Here is a 26,136-nt window from a genome sequence, read left to right on the forward strand (position 1 = left end):
CCCCCCCCCCCCCCCCCCCCCCCCCCCCCCCCCCCCCCCCCCCCCGCTGAGGTCACTTTACAACTATGTGGGCCTAAGGGCCTGGCAGGCTGGGAGGAAAGCAGGGGTTCCTAAGCTAACTCTTCCCCATCTCCCCCAGGCGCACAGGCTGAAGCAGACCCCTTTGTGGGGAGTCCAAGGAATATCACCGGTGCCCGGGGACTCATGGGGGCCCTTTGGTGCGAGCTCCAGGTTCAGGGGGAGCCCCCCGAGGTGACCTGGCTTCGGGACGGACAGACACTAGAACTGGCGGACAGTACCCAGACCCAGGTGCCCCTCGGTGAAGACGGGCAGGATGACTGGAAAGTGGTCAGCCAACTCAGGTGCCCAGCCTCCCCCTGACCAGCCGCATCCCTCCTGATCCCTGTCCCCCCACCCCCACCCCCACCCCTGACCTCCATCCCATGGTGGGTGAAAAATTATGGGCAGAAGCCCCACCTGGGCTGGAACCCCAGTGAAGCCCCTCGTTAGCTGTGTGGCTTGGAGCATGTGATGTAACCCTGGGTTTCACTTTCCTCTTCTGTAAAACGAGTTAATAATAGTACCCACTTCTTAGCTCTGAGAAGTTTCTAGGCCAGACCCCCCCTCTTTCAGTTCTGATGACCCCCGCCCAGTGTCCAGCACAGACCCTGAACCTTTCTGTCTCTCCTCTTGCCCTGTTAGAATCTCCTCCCTGCAGCTCTCGGACGCGGGGAGGTACCAGTGTGCCGTGGTCCTGGGAGGAAAGACCTTCATATCCCAGCCTGGCTACGTTGGGCTGGAGGGTGAGCCCTGGGCACAGAGGTCGTGGGCAGGCAGGAAACCTGAGTGGTCAGAGGGTGCTGGAGAATTCAGGGGACATGCAGCCTGGGAGTGTCAGAGACCCTTAGCGGGTCGGGAAGCTGGGGAGTCTCAGAATTACTGGGGGCAGGCCTGGGTGAGATGATATGTCCTGGGGGAGAAAACATCTTGGGGGTTGTGACATGTCCTAGGGTCAACATGGTTGGGGTAGGACATTCTGGGGATCGGAGGTACAACTTAACCCTCTCCCCAACCCCTGGGAGCCTCGCTTTCCTCACTGGGATTCAGAAGTCCCATGGGTCAGATGCTGGTGGGGGAGTCAGGTATTGGGATCGTGTGTTCTTGGGGTAGAGGCCTGAGGGGTTGGACAGCTGAAGCAAGTTCGGGTGTCCTGAGAGATCAGACCTAGGGGTCAAAGAATCTGCAGCCGCAACATCCTAGCAGTGAGTCAGACACCTGGGAGCCTCAGAGGGACCTCAGCAACTACCACGCCCCCAGGCCTGCCTTACTTCCTGGAGGAGCCTGAGGACAGGACTGTGGCTGCCAACACCCCCTTCAACCTGAGCTGCCGGGCCCAGGGACCCCCAGAGCCTGTGGACCTACTCTGGCTCCGGGATGCTGTCCCCCTGCCTCTAGCCACGAGCCATGGCCCCCAGCAAACGCTTCGAGTTCCAGGTAAGTCCGGGGATGTGCTCAGCCTAGAGGGCCAGGCAGGATGGGAATGGGGAGCAAGGGAGGCTTTTGTGCCCCTGTGTGAGTGTCTGCCTGTCCCTCTGTCCTTCATTGTCTCTTTCTGTCCCTGTCTCTCTCTCTCTCTCTTTGTCTGAGTCTCTCTGTCTCTGCATCTCTGTCCATATCTATCCCCTCGTTTCTCTCTCTGTGCTTTCTCTGTCTCTTTCTGTCCCTCTGTCCTCTGACTCTCTGTTTCTCTGTCTCTTTCTGCTTCTCTGTGTGTGTCTATCTCCCTGTCCCTCTGTCTCTCTTCATTCCCCCCAGCCTATCTGAATAGAATTCTTTGTCCCTGGTTTCCTCTGAGCTGTCCCATGGCCCAAATGTGTGTGTGGGCCTGATGCCCCTTTGTCAGCCCTTGACCCCAAGCCGGGCACCGGAAGCAACCAGGCCCTCCTCTCCTCCACCTCCTTCAACCTGCCCACTTCTGTATTGGAAGAGCTTCCCTGTGGGGACAGAGCTGAAAGCAGAGAAAGAGGAGAAAGTGGAAGACAGAGAAGGACAGTTACAGGGAGAGAGAGAAAGAGAACAAGAGACACAGGAAGGGACAGACCACGGAGGTAACCTAAGATGGAGAGAGACAGGACAGGGAGGTCTGAGTGACAGCAGAAAGTCTCTTAGCTTCAGGGTGACCATCCCCTTCTGCACCACAGAGATGGGGCAGGACCTAGCTTGGGATCACAGAATGGTCAGAGGCAGCGCTAGGGCCCCTGGACACACAGGTTTCTCCCTCAATGAGGAAGGAGGGATGGAGGAACACAGCCCGGGGAGGATCAGTCAGAGGGAGGCAGCTGGACCCTGGAGGGCATCAGCTTCCAGCAACCCCAACCGGAGACCTCCATCTGCTGGGATTGGGGGAGGGGAACTCCTGCCTGAGGGTCTCCCGGGCTAGAGGGAGGTGTCCACATTCTCAACATTCCGGGGGCCCTGAGTGTGCAAGGAAGAGGTTGGTGAGCATGCCAGCCCCTAGAGGGGTGACTCAGGCCCGTGGCTCAGGGGTCTGAGTCAGCCTGGTGGGACCCTGGAGATGGGAAGGGAGAGGGGGATGGGCCACCCAGCCCAGCCCAGGAAGAACTTGGGGGCGGGGGAGGGGCAACAGGCGTGAGAGGGCCTGTGTGTGTATCAGTGTGTGGTAGAGCTGGAGGGGGAGGGTGCCTGTGTGTGTGTTTCAGTGTGTATGTGAGGTCTGGCTGTGTATGTATCCATGTCCCTCTGGATCTGGGTCTCAGTGTGTTTGTCAGCATCATCCTCCTTATTGGGTTGTGCATGCTTTAGGGAAGGCCAGCTTATATGGTGTTTCGTGTGTGTGTGTGTGTGTGTGTGTGTGTGTGTGTGTGTGTGTAAGAATACCGGTGTCAGCCTGGTGTCTGTCCTCCTTTGTGTTTGCGTGTTCCCAGCTGTGACTCACTGCGTAAAGGTGGGGTGTGTGTGTGGGGGGGGCGGGGGAGATGGCAGAGTGAGGGGAGGCAGTGTTTTGTGGCGATTTTCCATACAGCTCCCTGTGGAGAAGTGACAGTGTCCCCTCGCAGGTGTTCATCTATGGGTGTGAGTGTGTCTTGGTGTGGGCACCTGTTCGCTGGTGGAGGCAGGATGTATCAGCGGACGACTTGGTGTTCCTCGGTGTGTTTCCACCGACTGTGGCTGTCCGTGTGTATCTGTGTCCTTGCATGTCTCTGTGGTTTCCGTGTCTAGGTCCCAAGGTGAGGGTGTTGGTCTGTGACTCTCACATGGACCCCATATCTGCGTGTGTGTGTGTGTGTGTGTGTGTGTGAGAGAGAGAGAGAGAGAGAGAGATTCACAGCAGGCAGTAACGACTCGCTCCTGCTTCTGTCCTGTCTCCCCTTGTATCAACCCCAGCCCTGATTGTCTCTCGGTAGATAGACTTACCAACCACCGTGTGTGTGTGTGTGTGTGTGTGTGTGTGTGTGTGTGTGCCACCCCTATGCGCATGACAGCTTTGTGTCCCCATCAGTGCTTACACAAGAGTGTGTTTTTGTATAGTCTGCATTTCCCTAAGTGTCCGAAGCAACCTGAGTGTCCAGCTGTGTTTGTTTGCAAGCAAGTCAGCTTAATTAACCTTATTCACGTCCAGGTGCGTGTCTGTTGGGCCGCTTCAACCTCAAGGTCTGTGTGTTGCTCGGTGTGTGTATTTCAGCACGCGGGGTTGGGTGCTGGTCAGTTTCAGCGGGGGCAGGACGTTGCGTTGCTGGGTGTTCGCAGTCCACGAACCCGTGGTTGGTTGTGTGTTTATGTTTGTGGACATATATGTGTTTCTTTGTGTATGTATGTGTATCAGTGTCGCCCCTGTGTGTAGATACCCGCAAGTCACTGGGTGGATATTGGTGTCACTGCGTGTTTGCGACAACATCAGCCCCTAATGTAGCTTAGCCAGTGCCCCGTTTTCTGTTTTTGGGCCAGTAACGGCCCCTGTGTGTTAAGTGTGATTCACTGTGTGTGCGCGAGGGTGGGGGTTGGTGCCGTGTCAAGGAATTCTGTCCGTTTGTGTGTGTCCGTCCCTCCGTCTGACTCAGGGCGTGCCCCCTCTCCTTCCATCCCTCTGATTCCCTCGGAAAAAGCGCGGGGGAGGGGGGAGGAGGAGCGGGAGCGGAGAGAGAGAGGGACAGTGCATCTGGAAAGCACATCTGGAGTGGGCCCGCTGCAGTCGCGGAGGGAGAGCCCGCCGGAGGGGAGGCGGGTGTCCCAGGCCCCTCCATCCCTGCTCTCCTCGTCCTCAAGGTGCGCGCTGAGGCCAAGCACGGGGGATCCTGGGCCGCGCGCGCCCCCCGGCCGCCGCCGGAAGTGCCGGAGCGGGAGGGGGGCGCCCCGGTGACTCACGCGGGGGCAGGAATGCTGCGGTCGGAACAGGACCCGGCTCCAGAACTCCCTCCCGCCCCGGGGCTCCTCGGGCGGGCAGCGCCAGCCCCCGCGCGGTGACCCTGGCGGGCCCCCACGTGCCAGGTGGCTGGACGGGACCCAGGCTCCCCGCCCCCTCCGGCAGCCGGCCCGGGGCCGTCCTGCCCCTCCCCCGCCGGCGGGGGCTGCGGCCGGGCACCTGACCTTGGCTGTGAGCTGCCTGCCCACCCCCTTCCGGCCTCGGCCGACTTTCCTTCATTCCACTCCCTCTGCCGACTGACGAAAGGAAACTTTGTGTCTGCGGGTAGACGGTGGTGGTGGTGGTGGGAACACGCACGCCGACCGAGCAGGAGACACACACACAAGCCTGCAATATCCCTAGACACACACACAACTGCAGTCACACGTGCAGACTCAAGACTTGGTCCTCTTACGTCCTGTCACCTGCACACTGTGTGTGTGTCTGTATTTCCCTGTGTGTGCATCTCCGGCTGTTGTATAGCTGCGTGTGCTGTGTGTGTGTGTCTGTGTTTGTCTCTCTACTTGTGTCTTTGTGTGTGTGTGTGTCTGCCTGTGTACCCACCACCACAACACTGGGGAGGGGAGGCAATCTACCCCCAGACACCCAGAAATACTCAAGACACATACTGGGGAGCTTGGGTGGCTCAGTGAAGCGTCTGCCTTCGGCTCAGGTCACCATCTCAGGGTCCTGGGGTCTATCCCTACTTGGGGCTCCCTGCCCTCTCTCTCTGTCTCTCAAACAAATAAATCTAAAAAAAAAAGACATATTAAGTCACTTACCCATGGAATTACACAAGCTCATATTTCTACATACATACCCAGAAACACTCGTGGATACACAAAGGCATACACATAAAGTCATTCACTCGTTTAACCAGCATTTATGGAGCACCTACTGTGTGCAAGGCCATCGTGGGCCCTGGGGCATACAGCAGGGGACAGAACAGACAGAAACCCCAGCCCTCCTGGAGCTGACATACAGCGGAGTTGACAACCAGTGAGCAAGACATACAGGTGACAGGTAAAGTATGTTGTGACGAGAAGAGCCAAAGAGGAAAAGTAAAGCTGGGGAGAGGTTAGACATGGACGTGAGGTCCTGGCTCTGAACAGGGCGGCCGGGGACAGAGTGACAGAGAAGGTGAGGTCTGAGTCCCAAATGTGAAGGAGGACGGGAGGGAGCCGTGTGCACATCTGTGGCAAGATAGAGAGAACAGAAATGCAAAGTTCCCGAGATGGGAATGTGTCTGATGCCTGAGTTCCAGAAACACCCAGGGGCCAATGGCTGGGCGGGGGGCGGGGGAAGGGGGACAGGGGTTGGTAGGAGCTGAGCTTAGAGCTTATAAAGGAGCAAACACCTTAGCTTGACACACACCCAGGAGGGCCTGTTTCTTAAGTGTGTGTCTACTAGGGTTACATGCTTCTACGTGTGTCTGTGTGGGTCAGTGTGATCATGTCTGTGTTTGTGCAAGTATGTGATTGTGTGTGTGTGTGTGGATGTGGATGTCTGTGTGTGTGCCCGTGTGTGTCTGCATGTGTGTGTGTGTGTGGTGGGGCATTAGGATTGAGGCCACCAACCTGTCCTTGTGGCTGGGGATGGAGGCCTGTGTTCCCAACTCATCCCGTCCCCTTCAAGCAGGTGCCCGTGTGGGCCACACTGATTGTCAGGCAGGGCATGGTGGGAGGTGGCCCAGCATGGCCTGGGAAACCCTCCTTCCCCTCTCTGACACTGGGCCTCTCCTTCTATGACTCCCAGGCTTGAACAAGACGTCTTCTTTCTCCTGTGAAGCCCATAACGCCAAGGGGGTCACCACATCCCGCACGGCCACCATCACAGGTGACAGGAAAGGGAGCTGGGGAGCTGGGTGTCAGAGGGTGTGGGGTCTGGGCCAAAGGTCAGAGCTGGGGTAGAGGGCAGGGGGGCTGGGGGGGGAGGAGCTTTGGGCAAAGGCCCCCCCCAGGGTCAGTCCCTCCCCTCATCTCTCCACAGTGCTCCCCCAGCGGCCTCGCGATCTCCACCTGGTTTCCCGCCAGCCCACAGAGCTGGAGGTGGCTTGGACCCCAGGCCTGAGCGGCATCTACCCCCTCACGCACTGCACCCTGCAGGTGAGACCTCAGACTTTGCTCAGCCCTCCTTCCGCCACACGTAAGCCGCCAGCCCCATCCTGGGAAACCAGCCCTTCCCAGCCATTCCTGCGTTGAGAGGCAGTAGGAGCCTCGAGTGACGCCAGATGTCCTGGCTTCAAATCCTGACTCCGCCAGCAGTGGCTGCAGGAGCTTGGGCCCGTGACTTAACCTCACTGGACCTCAGTCCTCTCATCTGTAAAATGGGCAGATAAGCTTGTTGTAAGAATTCAATGAGTGAATGCCAGGAGCAACCTTAAAATAGTATCTGGAACACAGGAAATGCATAATAAACTATCAGCTGTTTTAACTTTTATTTTTTTTTTAGGATTAGTAATATTGACTCTGGCCAGAGTGGGAATCCTGAGACAGCAGGGCTCAGAGCCATCTCTGTCACCACCGGGTACCCACAGCCCTGTGCTTCTCCCATCCCAGCCCTGATCACTCTGGGTTGTCACTGTCTGGGGGTGAGTCTGTCTCCCCACCGGACTGGGAGCTCTGGGAGGGCTGGTCCTGGCCTGTCTCAGTCGCCACTGGGTCCTCACGATTACCCAGCGCAGAGTCAGACCTAGAGTAGGACACGTTTGCTGGAGGAGACCTGAAATGCTCTAGACCCAGCCTTGGGCACCAAAGTCGTATCTATTCTACGCTAAGAAAAACAAACGCAGATCTCTGAATACGAGACCCAGTCCTGGCCTGAAGTTCTTTGAGATTTGGAAGTTGGAGTGAGGGTGGGACAGTGCCTGCCACGACAGATGACAATAATTAGTAATGACCAGCTTTTATGGAGCGTCAACTCTGTGCTGGGCCTTATGTGGTGGCTTTATGCACACCCCTTTGTGTGTTCATGGAGCAGGGTCTGTGGAGACACCCGCTTTCCAGATGAAGAAACTAAGGCTCAGAGTAGTTAAACAACCTGGCCAAGATTGCAGCCGGGAAGTGGCCGAGGTGGGATTCGAATCCTCGTCTCCCCAAACCCAACCAGCCCCCCTCACCTCCTTAGAGACCATTCAGAGCCAGCGCTTGATTAAGTAAGAGCTGTCGTTCTGGTAATTACGTGCCCTGGACATTATCTCATCCACTTGTCATTTTAACCCTAGAAAATAATCTGCGAACCTTCCCATTTCCAAGGTAGGGAACTGAGGCCCAGAGAGGGGAAGTGACCTGCCCTCCCCATGGGCTGAAAAGGATAAAACTGATTCAATCCCCAAGGCTGGGCCCACTTGGGAGACCTCAAATGCCAGGTCAGGCATCAGATGTCCCCCCCCAACCCACATGCGTCCAATGCCCAAGAAAAGCAGAAGTGTGACCTCTTACTTCTCCAGGGCTCACTTCCTGCTGTGCTTGGCCTGGGGCAGGAGGGTTCAAATGGGAGGGTCACAGGGAAAAGAGAAGTGAGAGTGAGCACCAGGAGGCTGACTGTCTGGACCTAGGTCCCTGTGTCCCCTTTGTCCCAGCAGAGGTTCCCCTTCTCATCTGTCACTGCAGGTCAGAGAGCAGGCATGGGACAGCTCCCCCAGCTCCCCCATCCTGTTACCCACCATCTGCCCATGCCCTCCCAGGCCTCGTGGTGGGATCCTCTCCCCACAGGGGTCTGTGTGACTTTGGGCAAGCTGCTGAACCTCTCTGGGCCTCTGTTTCCTCATCTGTAAAATGGGAATGAAAAAAGAAGGTGACCTCAGAGGGTGGCAGTAAAAAGGCTGTGGGTTCATCCAGGATTGCACTTGCCAGGGTGCATGATACAGAGTCGGCACTCGAGAAATGTTAGCTGTTGATAGGCTGTGCACACCCACTTACGTGCGGCATGTCATTAAGCCTCACACCCTGCCAGGTAGGGGCTCTTGGATGCCCGTTTTCCAGAGATAGGAGTGGAGACTTAGAGAAGTAAAGACACCCACTCTAGGTCACACAACAAATGATACCCAAGCCAGGACTTGGATATCCAAGATCCTTTGGGTGCACACCCGTAAGCAGTGAACTCCCTCCGAACACGCGGTGTGGCAGTGTGGTTGGGTCTCTGGGTTGCTCCGCAGGGGCTGGGGGCGGGGCGGGGACCAGCAGCGTCTTTGCGGTGTGGGGCTGTGATGTGTGGCTGTAGAGGGTTTGTGGTTCTGTGTGGCAGGGCTGTAGAGATGTCTTCCCCCGCTGTGGCCCCTGCCATGCTGATCGTGCTATTCCCGGGGACCAGGCGAGCGTCCCAGGTTGGGACGCTGTGTAGGACATGCAGTTTGACCCTTGCAGCCCGGCAACCTCTCACACACACACACACAATAATAACAATAAACACTCAGTGTGCACAAGCTCTTCTAAATGCTTACAAGCATCAATTCAGTCAACCTGCAAGTTAGGGAGCCATTGTTATTATCCCATTTAACAGATGAGGAAACTAGGGCAGAGTGCTAGAGTCTGGTAGAGGCTGGAACTGAACCCCAGATCCAGCATCTGTGCATAGCACTAAGCTCCACTGCTTCTCTGAACAGAGGAGAAATATTGTTACTATCGCCGATGTTCTTTTTTTTTTTTTTTAAGATTTTTATTTATTTCTTTGAGAGAGAGAGAGTGAGCACAAGCAGGGGGCAGGGGCAGAGGGAGAGGGAGAAGCAGGCTCCCCGCTGAGTGTGGAGCCTTACGTGGGGCTCGATCCCAGGCCCCTGAGATCATGACCTGAGCCGAAGGCAGATGCTTAACCGACTGAGCCACCCAGGCGCCCCAAGGCAAAAGTTTTGAAGACAGGTTGGGGTTTAGTTTCCAGCTTCATCAGTGACAAGCTGGTGACCTTGGGCAAGTGATTCCATCTCTCTGAGACTCACTGTCCTCATCTGTAAGTGGGGATGCGCACGGTACCCACACACAGGGCTGAGATCAGGGTCAAATGAGTTTTCAGATGTGTAAAGGGCTTTTCTTTTTTATTCAGATATACATGATGTGCATAATCTTTGGTGTACTCCTAGATTGTTAAACATGAATATTCACCCATGTCACCACCCTCCAGATCACCACCCACCAGCTCCCCACAAGGATCCCTCAGCTCCCAGAGGTGCCCACCCTTCTGACCTCTCTTGTAAGATATTGCTTTGCCTGTGGTTGAGTGTCATTGTCATCTTACTGATGCTGACCACCTGCCATGTGCTATGCAGCTTGTCCGACATTCAGCCTTTAGGTGGTCCTGGAAGGCATTCACTCCTCCAAGTGCGCATGTTCCAGATGAGGAAACAGGCTCAGAGAGGGAAAGTCTTGCCAGAGGTGGCTTTTGCAAGTGATGACAGAGCCACATCGTGCAACTGGGGGCTCTTCTCACTTTGCAAATGCAGGTGCCCGTGTTACACTAGCATGGAGCTCATACACACACACACCCACCCTTGCAGAGTTGTATCATCACCCTGGGACCACCACCACCGACTTGTGTGACCCCCTCTTGAGATTTCATGGCTGTCCCGTCCTCACGCCCCATCCCTCTCCCCAGGCTGTGCTGTCAGACGATGGGGTGGGCGTCTGGCTGGGAGAGCCAGACCCCCCAGAGGAGCCTCTCACCTTGCAAGCGTCCGTTCCCCCTCACCGACTTCGGCTGGGTAGCCTCCATCCTCACACTCCTTACCACATCCGGGTGGCCTGTACCAGTAGCCAGGGCCCCTCACCCTGGACCCACTGGCTTCCTGTGGAGACACCAGAGGGAGGTAAGAAGGGGCTGGTGTGAGGCAGACGTTGCTGCTCGCCTCAGTGCCACCCCGAGCATCTCCTGTCACCCATTGACCCCATGTGGCCTCAGTCCTTCCCGCCCAGCCCCGGACTCCTCAGTGTGGCCCCCTGGCATCTCTCCCAGTCCTCTTCCCTATGCTTCCGCTCATGGGAGGCCTGCACGAGGTGCCCACGCTCATGCCCTTTGCACCCTGTCCCCGCTTCCTGGGAACAGGGGAGGGGGTCAGGAAGAGGTGGGGGTGCCAGCTTCCCCTCTCCCCTGTCCTCCAGTGCCCCTGGGCCCCCCCGAGAATGTTAGCGCTATGCGGAATGGGAGCCAAGCCCTCGTGCGTTGGCAGGAGCCAGGGGCGCCCCTGCAGGGCACCCTGTTGGGGTACCGGCTGGCCTATCGAGGCCAGGACACCCCCGAGGTGGGTGCTGCTGGCGGGGCTGGGGTGGAATGGCTGGGAGGAGGGAGATGGGGAGGGGATGGCAAGGCAGACAGGACAGTGGTGCGGGTTGGGGTAGTACAAGATCATACTGCACCTAGGAGAGCACATTCTGGGGAGGCTTAAGGGGTCCGGGGAAGTTCTACGATTCTATAGCAGATAATCGTAGAACATCTTGAAGAACTGGTGACTTTTCCTAATGGGCGCAAAGGTGGTCTTGGAGCTAGCAGCACCCTGGGTTGGAGAGAGGGGGGGGGAAGGGGGGGGGGGGGCTAGGAGGGGATAGAGGAATGTGGGTTGAAAGATGAGGGTTCAGTCCCTCCCTTGCTAGCACTTGACGATGGGTGATAAATGAGGCAAAGCCCCGGTCCCGGTGGAGCTGATGGTGGAGCGGGCGTGGGGATGGAGAATGGAGGTGGGGTGGTAGCAAGGGATGAAGCTTAGGAGGAGGTAGGGGGCAGGGGCTGCGGGGGAAGTGGGGGCTTTGAGAAAGATGGGGACTTGAGGCTGAGGGTGAAGTCTTAAGAGTTAGGGGCGGGTTGGGGGGCTCTACCCTGATGCTACATCCGGACGTCCTAGGTGCTCATGGACATAGGGCTAAAAAGAGAGGTGACCCTGGAGCTGCGGGGAGACGGGACTGTCCCCAACCTGACGGTGTGTGTGGCAGCCTACACTGCCGCTGGGGATGGACCCTGGAGCCTCCCTGTGCCCCTAGAGCCCTGGCGCCCAGGTAACTCCACGGTCTTGTTCAGCCCTCTTCAACCAATTCACAAGGACCCTGTCTCGCGCAGATACCCCTGACTTGCTCCCTGCACCTTTCAGTGTTACTTACCCCAATCTAGGCTCTTTTCCCACCCGGAAGCTTAACGGGAACCTCACCCATGTCACACCAGTCTTACCCTCTCTGAGTATGTCCTGCCTCTGTCCTTTCTCCTCACAGGACAAGGACAACCAATCCACCAACTGGGTAAGGCTTCGCACCCTCTCTCCTCCCTCCTTTCCCTCAATGCCCACTGAGGACCCCATCACCACAAACATACCCATTGCCATTGCTTTCATGTTTCTCAAACTCATCACTCTAATCTTCTACTTCTTGGGTTTGTGTGGTCCTTGATGGAGTTACCTGGAATGGCCCCGCACATTGTAGGTACTCAATGAATGGTGGATGGATGGATGGATGGATGGGTGGATGGATGGATGGATGGATGTGGGATGGATGGATGGGCAGACAGATGAGTTATCCCCTTCAAATCCATGCCTCTCAAATATTTCTCCAGCAATTCTCAAACATTCCTTCTACACCCATTGTACCCTCTTAGTACTATTACAGCTCACCTCTTGTGACTCTACCTTAGGTATTCCTTACGTGCCTTCCTGCATTTCTTTGCATACCCTTTGCACACTAATCCCAGCCTCCTTTCCCTTTCATCCTATTACAATCCTTTGTTCCTCACCCATGCCTCCAAAACCCAGTGCACACCCACAATTCTCATTCACAAACTCTGCATACTTTTCACACCCTCACCATATATCCCACATTGCAAATACTGGGAAGCTTTGGGTTGACACTATCCCACACTCTTCAGTTCTCCTTGTACACCCATCGATACTCCTCACCCCTTGCCAATCATAACCCATTCCCACTGTGTACCCACCCACACCAAACTCCTGGTACACTCAGCATGTACCCATTCCCACCTTTTTACACACCATTTCAGCCCATCCCATGCCCACACTCCTCTCACACCAGAGTTACATCTTTATTAAATCACTACTCACTACTTGTATCCAAAATTCCTTGACTACTCCTCACTCACATACCCCAAACTCCTTGAACACTCATCTGACATTCTGTGCACCCTTCTTTGCATATGTATTTCTCTCCCATCCTTCGCTTTATGGAAACCCCTCCATCATCAGCGCACACTCCTCAAGACCATTCCTTGGCCATTTGTCCACAAGTCTCATACTCCTTGCGCATGCCCCACACACACATCCTACACTCCACGAATTCTCTCCCCCGCCCACCTGTTTTCCACACCTAAGTCCATCTCCTTGGATAAGTGAATGCACCCTACCACATGCCTCATTAGATATTTCCACATCTGTCTCCCTCTAACATCACATCTTTGGGGCCTGGGGAGCAGGATCCAGGGCTTCCCCCATGACCTGTGTGCCATACTCCCTGACAGTGAGTGAGCCCCCAGCCCCTGCCTTCTCATGGCCCTGGTGGTATGTACTGCTGGGAGCAGTTGTGGCTGCCGGCTGTGTCCTCATCTTGGCCCTGTTCCTCGTCCACCGGCGGAAGAAGGAGACCCGCTATGGGTGAGTTGGAACTACGTAAGTAGGGAGGCTTGTGTGGACTGGGATGGAGAGGCTGGAGTCAGGGAGACCATGAGGAGGCTGGTGTGGGACAAGAGATTTCCAAGAATCAGAATGAGATCAAGGGTCTGGGTGATGGATGGAAGGCAGAGGGTAGAAATCCAAGACATGCTCAGCAAATGCTGGAGGGGAGGGCGGGCAGGGCTTGGGGTTAGGGTGGTGTTCACTTTCACTGCTGTCAGAAGGAGGGGGTTGCCCCTGGTTCTGCCCTGCCCTCACCTCCTGCCCATTCCCCCCAGAGAGGTGTTTGAACCAACAGTGGAGAGGGGTGAGCTGGTGGTCAGGTACCGTGTTCGCAAGTCCTACAGTCGCCGGACCACTGAAGCCACCTGTAAGTGAACCTCACTCCTCCCCACCCTGGTGGGGGGATGACGAGTGTAGAGATTGGGGCCTGCTGGGATTCTGTTGATGCATGAACCAAAAGTTTCCAAAAACCTTGGAATGCTAGGACGTTAGAACCACAGACCCTAAGAACAACAGAACTGTGAAACCACACAGACCCTTAGAATAATAGGGTCTTAGACAAAAAAATCATAGACCAAATCTCAGAGCCACATGATCCTAGAACAATGTAATGATGATGATGATAAATATAACGATGATGGCAATGAAGGGGACAGGATGGTAGGATGAGTGTGAAGCCAGTGATGATAGCCAACCCTAGCACTTCCTATGTGACAGGTGCTACACATGTCATTTAATTGAATCCTCACGACAACCCAATGAGGTAGGTACGTCACCCCACCCCCCACTTCATAGATGAGGAAGCTATGGCAAAAGAGTGGTTAAGTAACTTCCTCAAGACCACACAGCTTGCAAGTTGGACAGCTGGGCTTCAAAACCAGGTCATTTTGCTCTGAAGTCCATCCTTGAACTGCCTCTTGGAATTATAGTATGTTAGAGAGATAGAGTCAATCTTGGATGAAACAATCACAGGCTCAATACTATAGACCCTTAAGATCTTGAAAACCATAGGCTCTTAGAACTCTAGACTCTCTCTAAGGCTGTGGAGTTATGGAGGGTCCCAGCTCTGAAGGGACCTCAGAGGCCACCTCGTCAAATGTCTTCATCTTTCCAGCTGGGAAAGCTTAAATCCAGAAAGGAAAGGGACAGAGTGATGTCTCTCCCCAGCACACCGTGAGAAGGCTGCCGGGGCCCCCGGGAAATATCAGAAGGGGCTGGGAAAGACATTTATTTAAGAGGAGCAAGAATAGGAAACAAGGAGGTCATGGTGCTCTAGTAGAGTAACGTGCAGCCGAGGTTCTCAGAGTGTGAGTCGGGTCCCAGGGGGCCCCTGAGACCTCTGCAGGGGGTCCATGAGGTCAAAACTATTTTCATAATAATTACAAGATGTTATTTGCCCTTTTACACTCCCGTTCTCTCACACGTGTTCCGTGGAGTTTTCCAGAAGCTCTCTAATACGTGATGATGTCATCACTCTGTTGGTTGATGAACGCGTGCTCGTTTTTTCTTGTGTTTGAAAGATCTATCCATTTTAACTTTGAATACACTAAGTGTTGATCTATATAAGCCCCCTGAACAAAAGCTCTTTGCTGTCCTCAGTAATTTTAAGAATGTGAAGGGGTCCTGAAGTTTGAGAACTGTTGCTATAGGGCAATGAAAATAAATTACAACTACGCACGATGGGGCACCTGGGTGGCTCAGTCGTTAAGTGTCTGCCTTCGGCTCAGGTCATGATCCCAGGGTCCTGGGATCGAGCCCCGCATGGGGTTCCCTGCTCTGCGGGAAGCCTGCTTCTCCCTCTCCCATTCCCCCTGCTTGTATTCCCTCTCTCGCTGTGTCTCTCTCTGTCAAATAAATAAATAAAATCTTTAAAAAAAAAAACAACAACTATGCACGAGAGCTATATTATGGCTATCTCATAGACACCGTGTTGAGTGAAAGAAGCCAGACACAAAAGAGAACATAGTATATGATTCCACGTTGATAATAATATCTCCAAACAGAGAAGGCCAATCTATGGTAAGAGAAATCAGGAAGGTGGCCACTCTTGAGAGGGCAGGTCATGGTCTGTTCTTGACCTGGGTGCTAGTTACACTGTTGTCTTTGCTTTGTAAAAATCCACTGAGTTGGGGCGCCTGGGTGGCTCCGTTGGTTGAGCGTCCAACTCTTGGTTTCGGCTCAGGTCATGATCTCATGGGTCGTGAGATTGAGCCCCGTGTGGGGATCCCCACTCATCGGGGAGTCTGCTTGAAGATTCTCTCCCTCTGCCCCTCCCCACCCCACTCGCGTGCACACTCTCTGTAGAATAAATAAATCTTTTTAGAAAGTTGGGGGTGGGGAGCACCTGGGTGGCTCAGTCTGTTAAGCAGCCAACTCTTGATTTCAGCTCAAGTCATGATCTCAGAGTTGCGAGATTGAGCCCCGTGTCGGGCTCCACGCTCAGCAGGGAGTCTGCTTGGAATTCTCTGTCTCCCTCTCTCTCTGCCCCTCCTCCCAATCTCGCATGTGGGAGTGTGTGCTCTCTCTCTCTCTCTCTCTCAGAAAGAAATCCCTGAGCTGCTCCCTTATGATTTGTGCAAATTATAATTCAATAAAAAGTTGCTAAAAATATTTTTAGCAACTGGTATGGCAGAACACTGACTAATCGGGGTGCCCAGTGGTGCAAGATTATGTTCCAGGCTCTAACCCTTCAGCTGCTGGTTTGGGAGGAGATTCAGGGGGTCTACAGGAGGAGCTAGGGTGGGATGTGTGCTCAGGGCAGTAGCTGGTTTTGAATGAATGCAGAAGTATTTCAGTATTTTAATAATGGGCACATCCCTCTTGACATCCAAATATCTCCTGAGTGTCAGCCCTGCTCCATGGCTCTGTCCACCCTCCCTCCCCGCCCCATGCAGTGAACAGCCTGGGCATCAGTGAAGAGCTGAAGGAGAAGCTTCGGGATGTGATGGTAGACCGGCATAAGGTGGCCCTGGGGAAGACGCTGGGAGAAGGTGAGTCTGCCCCATCTCCCCCAGCACATTCCCCTGAACCATGAAGTCCTTCACTTCCCCACCCATACCCAGTCACAAGAAATCAAGAAATGCAGTCCCCACAAGCCCCCCTGAGGTCAATGTCTCCCTCCGGTCCCCTGCAGGAGAATTTGGAGCCGTGATGGAGGGCCAGCTCAACCAGGATGACTCCATCCTCAAGGTGGCTGTGAAGACAATGAAGAGTGAGTCTGAGCTTGCATGTCTGCTCAGATGGGACCTCCACCCCCTAACCCTAGGCCTTTTCCCTATGCCCCTAACTAGGCAGGAGAGCAGAAAAGCGGGTAGCAAATTAGCCCTGCCACAGAATCTCAGGGTTTCCAGACAGGAAGTGGAGTCCATGCTAGGTACTTCGACAGAAGGAATTTAATATGGGGAGGTTTACTACAGAGGTGCAGGAATGACTGGGAGCAGTGAGGATGGAGATTAGCGGGAGCAGTGAGGATGGAGATTAGCAGCAGCAGTACGTTACTTCCACCCCAAGGAGTGAAGGGCAGAAGGAGGAAGTGGTGTTACCAGAGCCCACAGCCAGGGACTCCTGGTGGGATTTGGGATTGCAGATTTAGAGGCTGCCTTGTGGGAGCTCGAAACACACAGCCACCATCGAGGCAATGCTGGAAGCAGTAAGGGACAGGGTGAAATACCCTGACTTCTCCTTCTCCGCCCGCCCACCTGCCGGTCTCCCATCAGTGGTTCCCATTGGCAAACTCCAACAGGAAAACAGTATGAAAGGGGGCCTGGGAAATGTAGTTTTTGGGGACCAGCCCCCTGTGATACCTAACAGAACAGGGGAAGGTCTGGAACGAGGCACACCTGGCTTCATCATTTATCAGCTGTGTGATCTCAGGTAAATGACTCTCCCTCCCTGAGCTGCATTTCTTCATCTGGAAAAAAAAGAATCATAATATTCTTACCTCCTAGGGTGAGCTGAAGCACTTAATGCTAGGGGTGGTATGTAGTATGTGCAATTAATGTGGACTGCGACTATATTATTTACGTCGTCAGAGAGGGTGGGAGCCAGTCTAGGGTCACACAGCACAGGAAGTCCAGGGCCAAGTCCTTTCCATACAGGGAAGAGGCATTGAGGGTCAGGCTGCAGCTGGTGGTGAGGGAAGAAGGATCCTTTCTCTCAATCACTGGGGCGAAAAGCTTGGGTTATAGAGTCATCAGTGTCTCCCCATTCATTCATTATTGAGCACTTCTTATGTCCCCAGTTATGCTCTCCACTTAGGTTTGAGTCCCAGCTGTGTGACCTTGGGTGAGTTGCTTTGCCTCTATGAGCCAGTGTCCCGAGTTATAAAAGGAGTAATCGTATGGATCCCCAGGGAAGCCGCCTAGCATGGTGTGTGCACCTGGACCTCAGAGCTGGCCCACCTGGCTTTCACTTCTGCCTCTCCCACTTTGCAAGCTGTGTGTGCTCTTAGGCAGATTCCTTAACCATCCCGTGCCTTGGTTTCCCCATCGTTAAAACAGGGAGAATAATAGTTGCCCGTCAGAGAGTTAAATGAGTTAATATGTGTATATATAAAGTGCTGAGTGCAGCACCAGGTACTTAGTAATCATTTTGATGAAGATGATGATGATGATGAAGGAGAGGAGGGGAGGAAGAGTCCTCCCTCCCCTCCTCTCCTCCTTATCCACCTTCCTCTCCCCCCCAAGTTGCTATCTGTACAAGGTCGGAGCTGGAGGATTTCCTGAGTGAAGCCGTCTGCATGAAGGAATTTGACCACCCCAACGTCATGAGGCTCATTGGTGAGGGAGGGGCAGGTTTAGGGAGTCTCCAGGCTCCATGGAGGCCACTCCAGAAGGAAGACCCCTCCCTCTGGCACTGGGAAGATCAAACTTCCAGGCTCCCTGCTCCCCGCCCTCCCTCAGAGTCAGCAAGCTCTCCCCCCTCCTTCTTTCCCTCAGCTTGGAATGTGACCTCTGACCTTTCCCAGAAATAGCTGAGGTCCCCAGGAGGGCTCTGGAAACTTCCCTGGGAACAGGGCTGGAAATGGCTTCTCTGAAGCTTGGTCCTTGCCACCGCCCCCACCCCCAACAATTTGGAAGCGAGATTTGAGGGGGAGGGAGAGACAGAGCTGAGGGAGGGGATGCTTTCCCCTCCTGCCCAGCTGGAGTGACAGGGCTGCCTGGGGGTTGGGGGGGCAGGTGTCTGTTTCCAGGGTTCCGAACGAGAGGGCTTCCCAGCACCCGTGGTCATCTTACCTTTCATGAAACATGGAGACCTGCACAGTTTCCTTCTCTATTCCCGGCTCGGGGACCAGCCAGTGGTGAGGGACATTTACTTGTCTGGTTCACAGGTACTAGTTGAGCACCTGTCAGGTACCCAGCACCACTCAGACACTGGGAAGACCATGGTGACCAAGAGCTTGCTCTCATGGAGTCGTCTGCCAGTGAGGGCACCAGGAAATAAATAAGTTAACAAATAAATGAGCAAGAAAACTTTAAGTGCTAGGAAGGAAAGAGAGTCAGATGAACCACAGAGAAGCCAGGCAGTTAGTTTGGGTGGACAGAGAAGGTCTTACTGAGGAGGTGACCTTGAAGGAAGAGCCAACTGGCAGGAAGTGGGGAGATCGGGGGGGGGGGGAGAAGCAGTCCTGGCAGAGGGCACAGCACACAGGCAAAGGCTTAGAGGCCGAAACAAGCATAGTTTGTCTGAAAACCAGAAAGGAGACCCCTGGCTGGAGCGTAGGTAGCATGTCCAGGGCAAGGACAGTAAGAGATCAACTTGGATGGGAAGGCAGGAGGGGATTATATAGGGCCTTGTCGGAAAGAGGTTGGATTTACTTCTTGGAGCCATGGGAAGCCACTGCAGGGCAGAGATAGGCACACACAGGAAGGGAATGAGGGAGGAGGAATAGATCTCAGGGACTCTGCTGACCTCTACCGCCCCCAGTTCCTGCCCACTCAGATGCTGGTGAAGTTCATGGCGGACATTGCCAGTGGCATGGAGTATCTGAGTACCAAGAGATTCATACACCGAGACCTGGCCGCCAGGAACTGCATGTGAGTGCTGAGCCTTCCACAGACCCCCCCGCCCCCGCTGTCCCCTCCTCAGGGGAGCTGCATCCCTCCTTTCAGGATGGAAGAGGGGTCTAGACACACATACCCCTCAGGCAGGCCAGAACCCAGGACTGGGATAGAGAGGTCAGCAAGGGGATTGGAGAAGCCTTCCTGGAGGAGGGGGGCCTGGAACTGAGATCCTGGAGGCGTATTTGGATGTGGAGAGAGGAGAGGCAAGAGGGTGGGCTCAGTGGGCGGCATGAGGTGAACAAAGGGGCAGAGATGACCAATGACAGTGGGGACATTGAAGCCTCATCTCTGTCCCCCTCCATGCTGAGTGTCTTGCCTGGGGCTGCCTGTAGGGAGGGGCCACATCGAATAAGGGGACCAGACACCCTCCCCACACCGCCCAGCCGACAGACATGCCAGAAAATAGGCCAGACTTAGGTGAGGATGGTGCATGTATATATAAACACAGGCTTCGACTATTAGTTTCATTACAATATGAACTCAGAAACTGGAGCTGGAGAATCGGAATCTTTTTCAAGATGTGTAAACGTTCGCAACTCTTGGGAATATGAACGTTTCTTTGTTTTCCCCCAATTCTTTATGTGGAAAGTTGAAAGCCTTGTACAGTGGATGCCCATACACCGTCCTGGTGGAGATTATGCCATATTTGTCCTCTCTTCTCTGTCCTTCTCTCTTTCCCCAACCACTTCAAAGCGAGTTGCCAAGGTGGCAATGCCAGACCCCTAAATCTTCAGTACGTATCTCCTAAGAATGAGGACTTACATGTAAATGATTACAGTTCCATTGTCACACCTAAGAAGATTAACCATAATTCTGCAACATAACTTCATATCCATCCAATCCATATTCAAATTCAGTTGTCCTCCGAAATGTCTTTTAGGGCTGTTTCTTTTTTGCCCCAAATCAGGATCTATTCAAGGTCCCCCCACTACATTTGGTTGCTATGCCCCTTTGGGCCTTTTTAATCTGGAATAGCGTCCCCCACCACCACTTTTTTTTTAAGATTTATTCATTGAGAGAAAGTGTGTGCATACGTGCCGGGGGGAGGGGCAGAAGGGGAGGGAGAGGGATAAGCAGACTCTGCAGTGAGTGTGGAGCCCTACAAGGGGCTCAAAGCAGGGCTCGATCTCAGGACCCTGAGATCATGACGTGAGCTGAAACCAAGAGTCGGACACTTAACCGACTGAACCACCCAGGTGCCGTGCCCCCTTTAATATTTTTACAGCATATTCTTTTGGAAGAGACCATGCCCGTTGTCTTGTAGGATATGACATATATGTCTGTTTCCTTGTGGTGGCATTTGCCTCGTTCCTCTGTTCCCTGTATTTCCTGTTAAGTGGAAAATGTATGTAAAGGCTTCAATAGATTCAGTCAAAATGGAACTTCCTTTCCTTCTGCAACTTGGGCTGATCCTAGGCAAGCTCCCTATGAAATAATGACACTGAAAATCAGAGTAGACAACCCATTGTAATGCACCTGTTGCTTTTTTGTTAAGTTAAAATATTGAGGGGTGCCTGGCTGGCTCAGTCAGTGGAGTGTGCGACTCTTGGTCGCCAAGTTGTGATTTTGAGCCCCATGTTGAGTGTAGAGATAACTTAAAAAAAATTTTAAGGGGTGCCTGGCTGGCTCAGTGAGTAGAGCATGCAACTCTTGATCTCGGGCCGTTGAGTTCAAGCTGCACATTGGGCATGGAGCCTACTTAAAAAATAAATAAATAAAATCTTTTTTTTTTTTAAAGAAAGTTCTTGGGGCACCTGGGTGGCTTAGTCAGTTAAGCATCCAACTCTTGATTTCAGCTCAGGTCATGATCTCAGGGTTGTGAGATGGAGCCCCACGTTAGGCTCTGTGCTGAGTGTGGAGCGTGCTTAAGATTCTCTCTCTCCCACTGCCCCAACTCTCCCTTAAAAAATAAACAAAAGAAAAGAAAAAAAAAAAGTTCTTTGAAAAAAAAATTTGAAATACTTCCTTACCTAGTTGGCAACTGGCCACTACCCCAAGCCTCCCACCCTCTTCACAGCCACCAGCCTGGATGCCTAAGCATCACTCTTCTCTGCCTCCCTGCCATGATCCTCTGGACCCTCCCTGGACCCAGCAGTTGAAGGGTAACTCCTGCCATATGAGGGGCCTCTGGGGTCTCTTCTGATTGGTCACTGCCCAAGCCCATCACCCTGGCTAGAACTCATCAATTCTTAAAAAAATAGAATCCCAGAAACTCAGATGCAAAAATTAGAGAATCTTCTATTAAAGCACAAAAGCAAGCAAAAGCAACCCATGCTGTTAGAAGTGAAGATTGTGGGGGTGCCTGAGTGGCTCAGTCGGTTAAGTGTCCGATTCTTGGTTTCGGCTCAGGTCATGATCTCATGGGTGGTGGGATCAAGCCCCACATCCCACATCCTGGCTCCGTGCTCAGCAGGAAGTCTGCTTGAAGATTCTCTCCCTCTGCCCCCCCCAAAATAAATAAATAAATAAACAAATAAAAGAAGAAAGGAAGATTATGGCTTCCCTTGGAGGGCTAGGAAGGAGGACTGGTAATGTAATGTGTTTCTTTCTTTCTCATACTTAAAAATAAAAATCAATGTATATTTTACATACACTAAGACACACCTTATGTGTCCAGCTTAATGAATGTTTACTTGTCTATAGACTCATGTAAACAACCAGTACTGGATCAAAATAAAGAACATTTCTAGGCCCTGGCAGGCTCCCTAACGGACTTCCCAGTCACTGCCCCAAGAGAAAACCCTTATTCTGGACTTGAGTCACCTGTTCTTAAATGTCATGTAAATGGAATCATGCAGTTTGTACCCCTTTGTGTCTGGTTTCGTTTGCTCAGTGTGATGCTTTTGAGGTTAGCCCATGTCTCTGTACATATTGGTTAGTTCCTTCTTTTTCTGTGCTCTGTGGTATTCCTTATCCAGATGATGTTCCACGATGTTCTGTTTCTTAATCTGGGTGCCGGTTACATGGGTGTGTTTGTGAAACTTCATATGGAGGGAACAAGACACGACACATTTCCCTTCAGTCTGGGGTTGACAGATCCTCACCCCCAAGGAGGACAGCCAGAGCGGGAGATGAAGATGTGTCTGAGAGGGAGGGCAGGCTTCCTGGTGGAGGGGGCAGTGCGATCATCCCGTTCCTCTCCCCGTTCTGGGCAGGCTGAATGAGAACATGTCCGTGTGTGTGGCGGACTTCGGGCTCTCCAAGAAGATCTACAACGGGGACTACTACCGTCAGGGACGCATCGCCAAGATGCCAGTCAAGTGGATCGCCATCGAGAGCCTGGCTGACCGTGTCTACACCAGCAAGAGCGATGTGGTAGGTGCCTCCCTGACAGGAGAGGGGGTCAGTGACCTGTTTGTCTCACACTGCAGCTGGGAAGCACAGGGGCCTAACCGCAGGGGTTAGGCATGTTTGGGCGTGTGGTGGGCATCTGTGAACGGTGGTGTGGACACACTGGGGAGATGCACAGGTCCACGTGTGCATGGTGGCAGGTTCATACGAGGGACGTGTGGACAGTTTAGGTTGGGAGAGGCGGTGGTATGTATATGTGTGTACAGCCAGGGTGTGGAGGGTGACACACGAGACCCTGTGTCTGTCTGTGAAGTGTGTAAATGTGTGCGTGGATGAGCACGTCTGTACGTGCACAGAAGTGACCTCTGTGAGCATGTCCCTGCGCTGGCGTTGCTGTGAAGAGCTATGAGACACCTGCTAAGGTAGCTGCGGACACGTGAGCACATAAATGTGGGTGTACCCATGAACCCATGTGTTTGGGGGTGTCTTTGTGCAGGAGAGACCCTCTAATTCTCTCCCCTCTGCCCCCCACAGTGGTCCTTCGGGGTGACGATGTGGGAGATTGCCACGCGGGGCCAAACCCCATATCCCGGAGTGGAGAACAGCGAGATTTATGACTACCTGTGTCAGGGAAACCGGCTGAAGCAGCCTGTGGGCTGTCTGGATGGACTGTGAGGATCCTCAGGACCCCACCCTGCCCCCTGCCCCATCCCAGATTTCACTCCAAAACCCTGAGCACCCCCACATGGCCTCAACCCTCTAAAACCTGCACAGAACCCCTCAGACTGTTGAGGAAGCCACGCTGAGACCCCCACCCCCCAAATTCTAATTCACCCCAGACTTCTGAGCTCCTGCGCTTCCCCCAATGCTCTTCAACACTGAGGACCCTCTGCCAGCCCTCCAGTTTGCCATCTTAAGCTTCTCCAAACTCACGGGTCTCCTCTGAGATATCCTCAGGATCCTCTAGGACAGAGCTTATCAAACTTTGCTGTCTCACAGCACACAGAGGAGAGCAGAATGTTCATCCAGCGCTTTGAGGGCAAAGTCTGCTCTAGCAAACCCTCACTAGAACACCACCTGATACCCAGAGAGCCTCCCCAAGACCCTTTCCAGCTCCCGAGTGTCCCAGGATCCCCCTTCGGAAACTCTTGAGAATTCCCAAATCCCAATGGAAGCCCCCAAACTGCTCATGGTTCCTTCCAGTTCCATGAAATGCCCGCAAACTCCCAGAATGCTCCCCTTCTGAGCTCCTGCTCAGTCTCCCATCCCTCACTTTGCTGCCCTAGGTATGCCCTGATGTCCCGGTGCTGGGAGCTAAACCCCCGTGACCGGCCAAGTTTCTCAGAGCTTCGGGAAGATCTGGAGAACACGCTGAAGGCCCTGCCCCCTGCCCAGGAGCCTGACGAAATCCTCTATGTCAACATGGATGAGGGTGGGGGTCATCCTGAACCACTTGGAGCTGCTGGAGGAGCTGACCCCCCAACCCAGCCTGACCCTAAGGATTCCTGCAGTTGCCTCACCGCGGCTGAGGTCCATCCTGCTGGACGCTATGTCCTCTGCCCTTCTACAGCCCCTGGCCCCACCCTGCCCGCCGACAGGAGCTCCCCAGCTCCCCCAGGGCAGGAGGATGGAGCCTGAGACAACACTCCACCTGGGACTCCCTCTCAGGACCCAAGCTAGGCACTGCCACTGGGGGAGCCTCCCCCCCCAACTATTTCCCCACTCCAGGCCTCACCCCCAACTACAGCCTTCTCTTCCTACCTATTCCGCTTCCATCCCAGACAGATCCTCTCTCTTCTCCATGCCTCAGTGTCCCCAGGTGTAAAAGGAAGGGGTTGGGCTGCAATCCCTAGGGGTCCTCCCAGTTCTAGCATTCCAAGATTCTGGATTCTAAGGTTGAAAGAGTCTAGATGCAAAGGTTTGAGGTTTCAAAGATGCTATTAGTCTTCAGCTCTAAGGACCTAAAATCCCAAAGTCTCTAATTCTAAAGCGCTGAGGTTCCAGACATGGAAGTTGCAAGGCCTATATTCTAAGGCTCTGAGAGTCTGTGGCTCGAGATTTTTCTGGTTCTAGAATTCTTGATACAGCCCGCAAGATTTTACGTTCTGAAGCTCTAAGATTCTAGTTCTAGGATCTAAGGCTCTATGATTCTAGATTTTGTTATTCTAGGGTTCTGAGTCCTTAGCGTATAAGATTCTAGATTCTACAATTCTAGACATGGAGGTTTTAAGGCCTAATGTTCTAAAATTTGAAGTTGTAAGCCTCTTAGATGGTAAATCCTTGGGCTATAAGACTCTACATCATAAGGCTTCAAGATTTTATCTTCTCAAGTTCTAAGATTCTAATAACGGTTAATTATAAGTTCTAAGGCTTTATGATCCTTCAAACTCTTATTATGAGATTCTGGATCCTAAAGAGCTAAGATTCTAGAATCTGCAATTGAAAAGTTCTAAGAGTCTAAAGATGGAGGTTCGAAGGTCTAATGTTTTATGATGGGATGTTCTAAGACTTAGTCTAAGAACCTAGATTCTGTGTCTAAGATTCTAGACCATATGCTTCAAGATTCTAGATTATTAAACTCTAAGATTCTACTGTTGTTCTGTTCTGTGTTCCAAGACACTCTAGACTATTGGTCCAAGATTCTGGATCCTTAGCATCTAAGGTATAAGACTACAGTTAGTTGTAACTAGCTAGATACCAAAGTTCTAATCATTTCTAATGTTGGACACATTTAGGTTCTACACTGCATTCCACCTTTCTAGGGTTTTAGTTAAGGGTCCAAGAATCCACAGTTCTAAGTCTTAAGATCCTAGGCACTGTAGTTCTACGATTCAAACGTTGTCAGGTTCTAAAGGTCTACAGGTCTAGAATTGCAGGGTATGATTCCAAGGTTCTAATCTTATAGTATTCTGTGTGACTCTCCCCTTCTGAGCCACCTCTGCTTCCTCCTCCCCTCATGTGGGGGCATGCCTCCTCTCAAGCCTGTGCAGTAATGCATTAGGGATGCCTCCTTTCCCCAGGAGACAATTTCCCTCCTTTTGGTCCATGCTGCCCCCCTGAGCCAATCCCTCAAGCCCCCTTGTACAGAGGTGTGGACTCTGGCACCTCTAGAGGGGCTCAGATCACATAAAACTTTATAACCACACTTCTGTCTCCTCTTGTTTCCACTCAGCTGTCATGTGGCCCCTCTCCCTGGCAGCTCCGTTTCCCCATCAGTAAAAAGAAGGGTTTGGTGGGGTCTAGGAGTTCTCCCTTTACAAAGAGGGTAGAAATGAGCATACCCGTAGACAACGTAGACAAAAAGACACGAAACGAACACAGATTCTCTGAGATCCCTAGTGAGGAACAGGCACTTAGATACTCAGTGTCAGAGACACTCTCCTCCCCACCCCAAAATAACAGACCCATTAGGACGTACTCAGGCACTTTGCCACAAATAAGAGACGCTGAAATTCAGACACATATAGTAACAGACGGGAAAAATGACATAGATACAAACATATTTACAAACATCTGAGAGGCAGATATTCACCGGGAATAGGAAGAAACTAGAGTAACACAGATTACAAAGAGTAAACACAGCGACACACAGAGTACAACAGGTACTCACAGACTCAAATGTTCAGATGCACATAGAAACACAGCACAGAACACCTCCAATCATCACGGGCCCACAAAGGGATTCCTGCCAAGACAAACCACAGTGCTTTGCACGCAATCGAGGGCCCGCGTTCCTGGGTGTATCCGGCAGCACATGGAGAAACCCTCGG

At 53.0% G+C, this 26,136-nt stretch overlaps 1 protein-coding gene across 1 annotated transcript in view; it reads left to right on the forward strand.

Moving 5' to 3' along the window:
- AXL (AXL receptor tyrosine kinase) overlaps positions 1-26,085 on the forward strand; it is a 27,272-nt gene extending 1,187 nt beyond the window's left edge. The window contains exons 2-20 of the mRNA XM_032390439.1: positions 140-362; positions 703-803; positions 1,318-1,494; positions 6,176-6,256; positions 6,410-6,525; positions 10,007-10,217; positions 10,510-10,649; positions 11,247-11,397; positions 11,608-11,634; positions 12,860-12,992; positions 13,289-13,380; positions 15,908-16,003; positions 16,147-16,224; positions 17,699-17,791; positions 18,191-18,312; positions 18,939-19,048; positions 22,231-22,390; positions 22,901-23,037; positions 23,653-26,085. Of these exons, the coding sequence (XP_032246330.1) occupies positions 140-362; positions 703-803; positions 1,318-1,494; positions 6,176-6,256; positions 6,410-6,525; positions 10,007-10,217; positions 10,510-10,649; positions 11,247-11,397; positions 11,608-11,634; positions 12,860-12,992; positions 13,289-13,380; positions 15,908-16,003; positions 16,147-16,224; positions 17,699-17,791; positions 18,191-18,312; positions 18,939-19,048; positions 22,231-22,390; positions 22,901-23,037; positions 23,653-24,004 (2,600 nt within the window). The 3' untranslated portion in view covers positions 24,005-26,085. The remainder of the gene's footprint in view (positions 1-139; positions 363-702; positions 804-1,317; positions 1,495-6,175; positions 6,257-6,409; positions 6,526-10,006; positions 10,218-10,509; positions 10,650-11,246; positions 11,398-11,607; positions 11,635-12,859; positions 12,993-13,288; positions 13,381-15,907; positions 16,004-16,146; positions 16,225-17,698; positions 17,792-18,190; positions 18,313-18,938; positions 19,049-22,230; positions 22,391-22,900; positions 23,038-23,652) is intronic.
- The last annotated feature ends 51 nt before the right edge of the window (positions 26,086-26,136 follow it).

Source organism: Phoca vitulina, unplaced genomic scaffold, assembly GCF_004348235.1.
Source record: "Phoca vitulina isolate PV1807 unplaced genomic scaffold, GSC_HSeal_1.0 scaffold58, whole genome shotgun sequence".
In the NCBI taxonomy this organism is placed as follows: domain Eukaryota; kingdom Metazoa; phylum Chordata; class Mammalia; order Carnivora; family Phocidae; genus Phoca; species Phoca vitulina.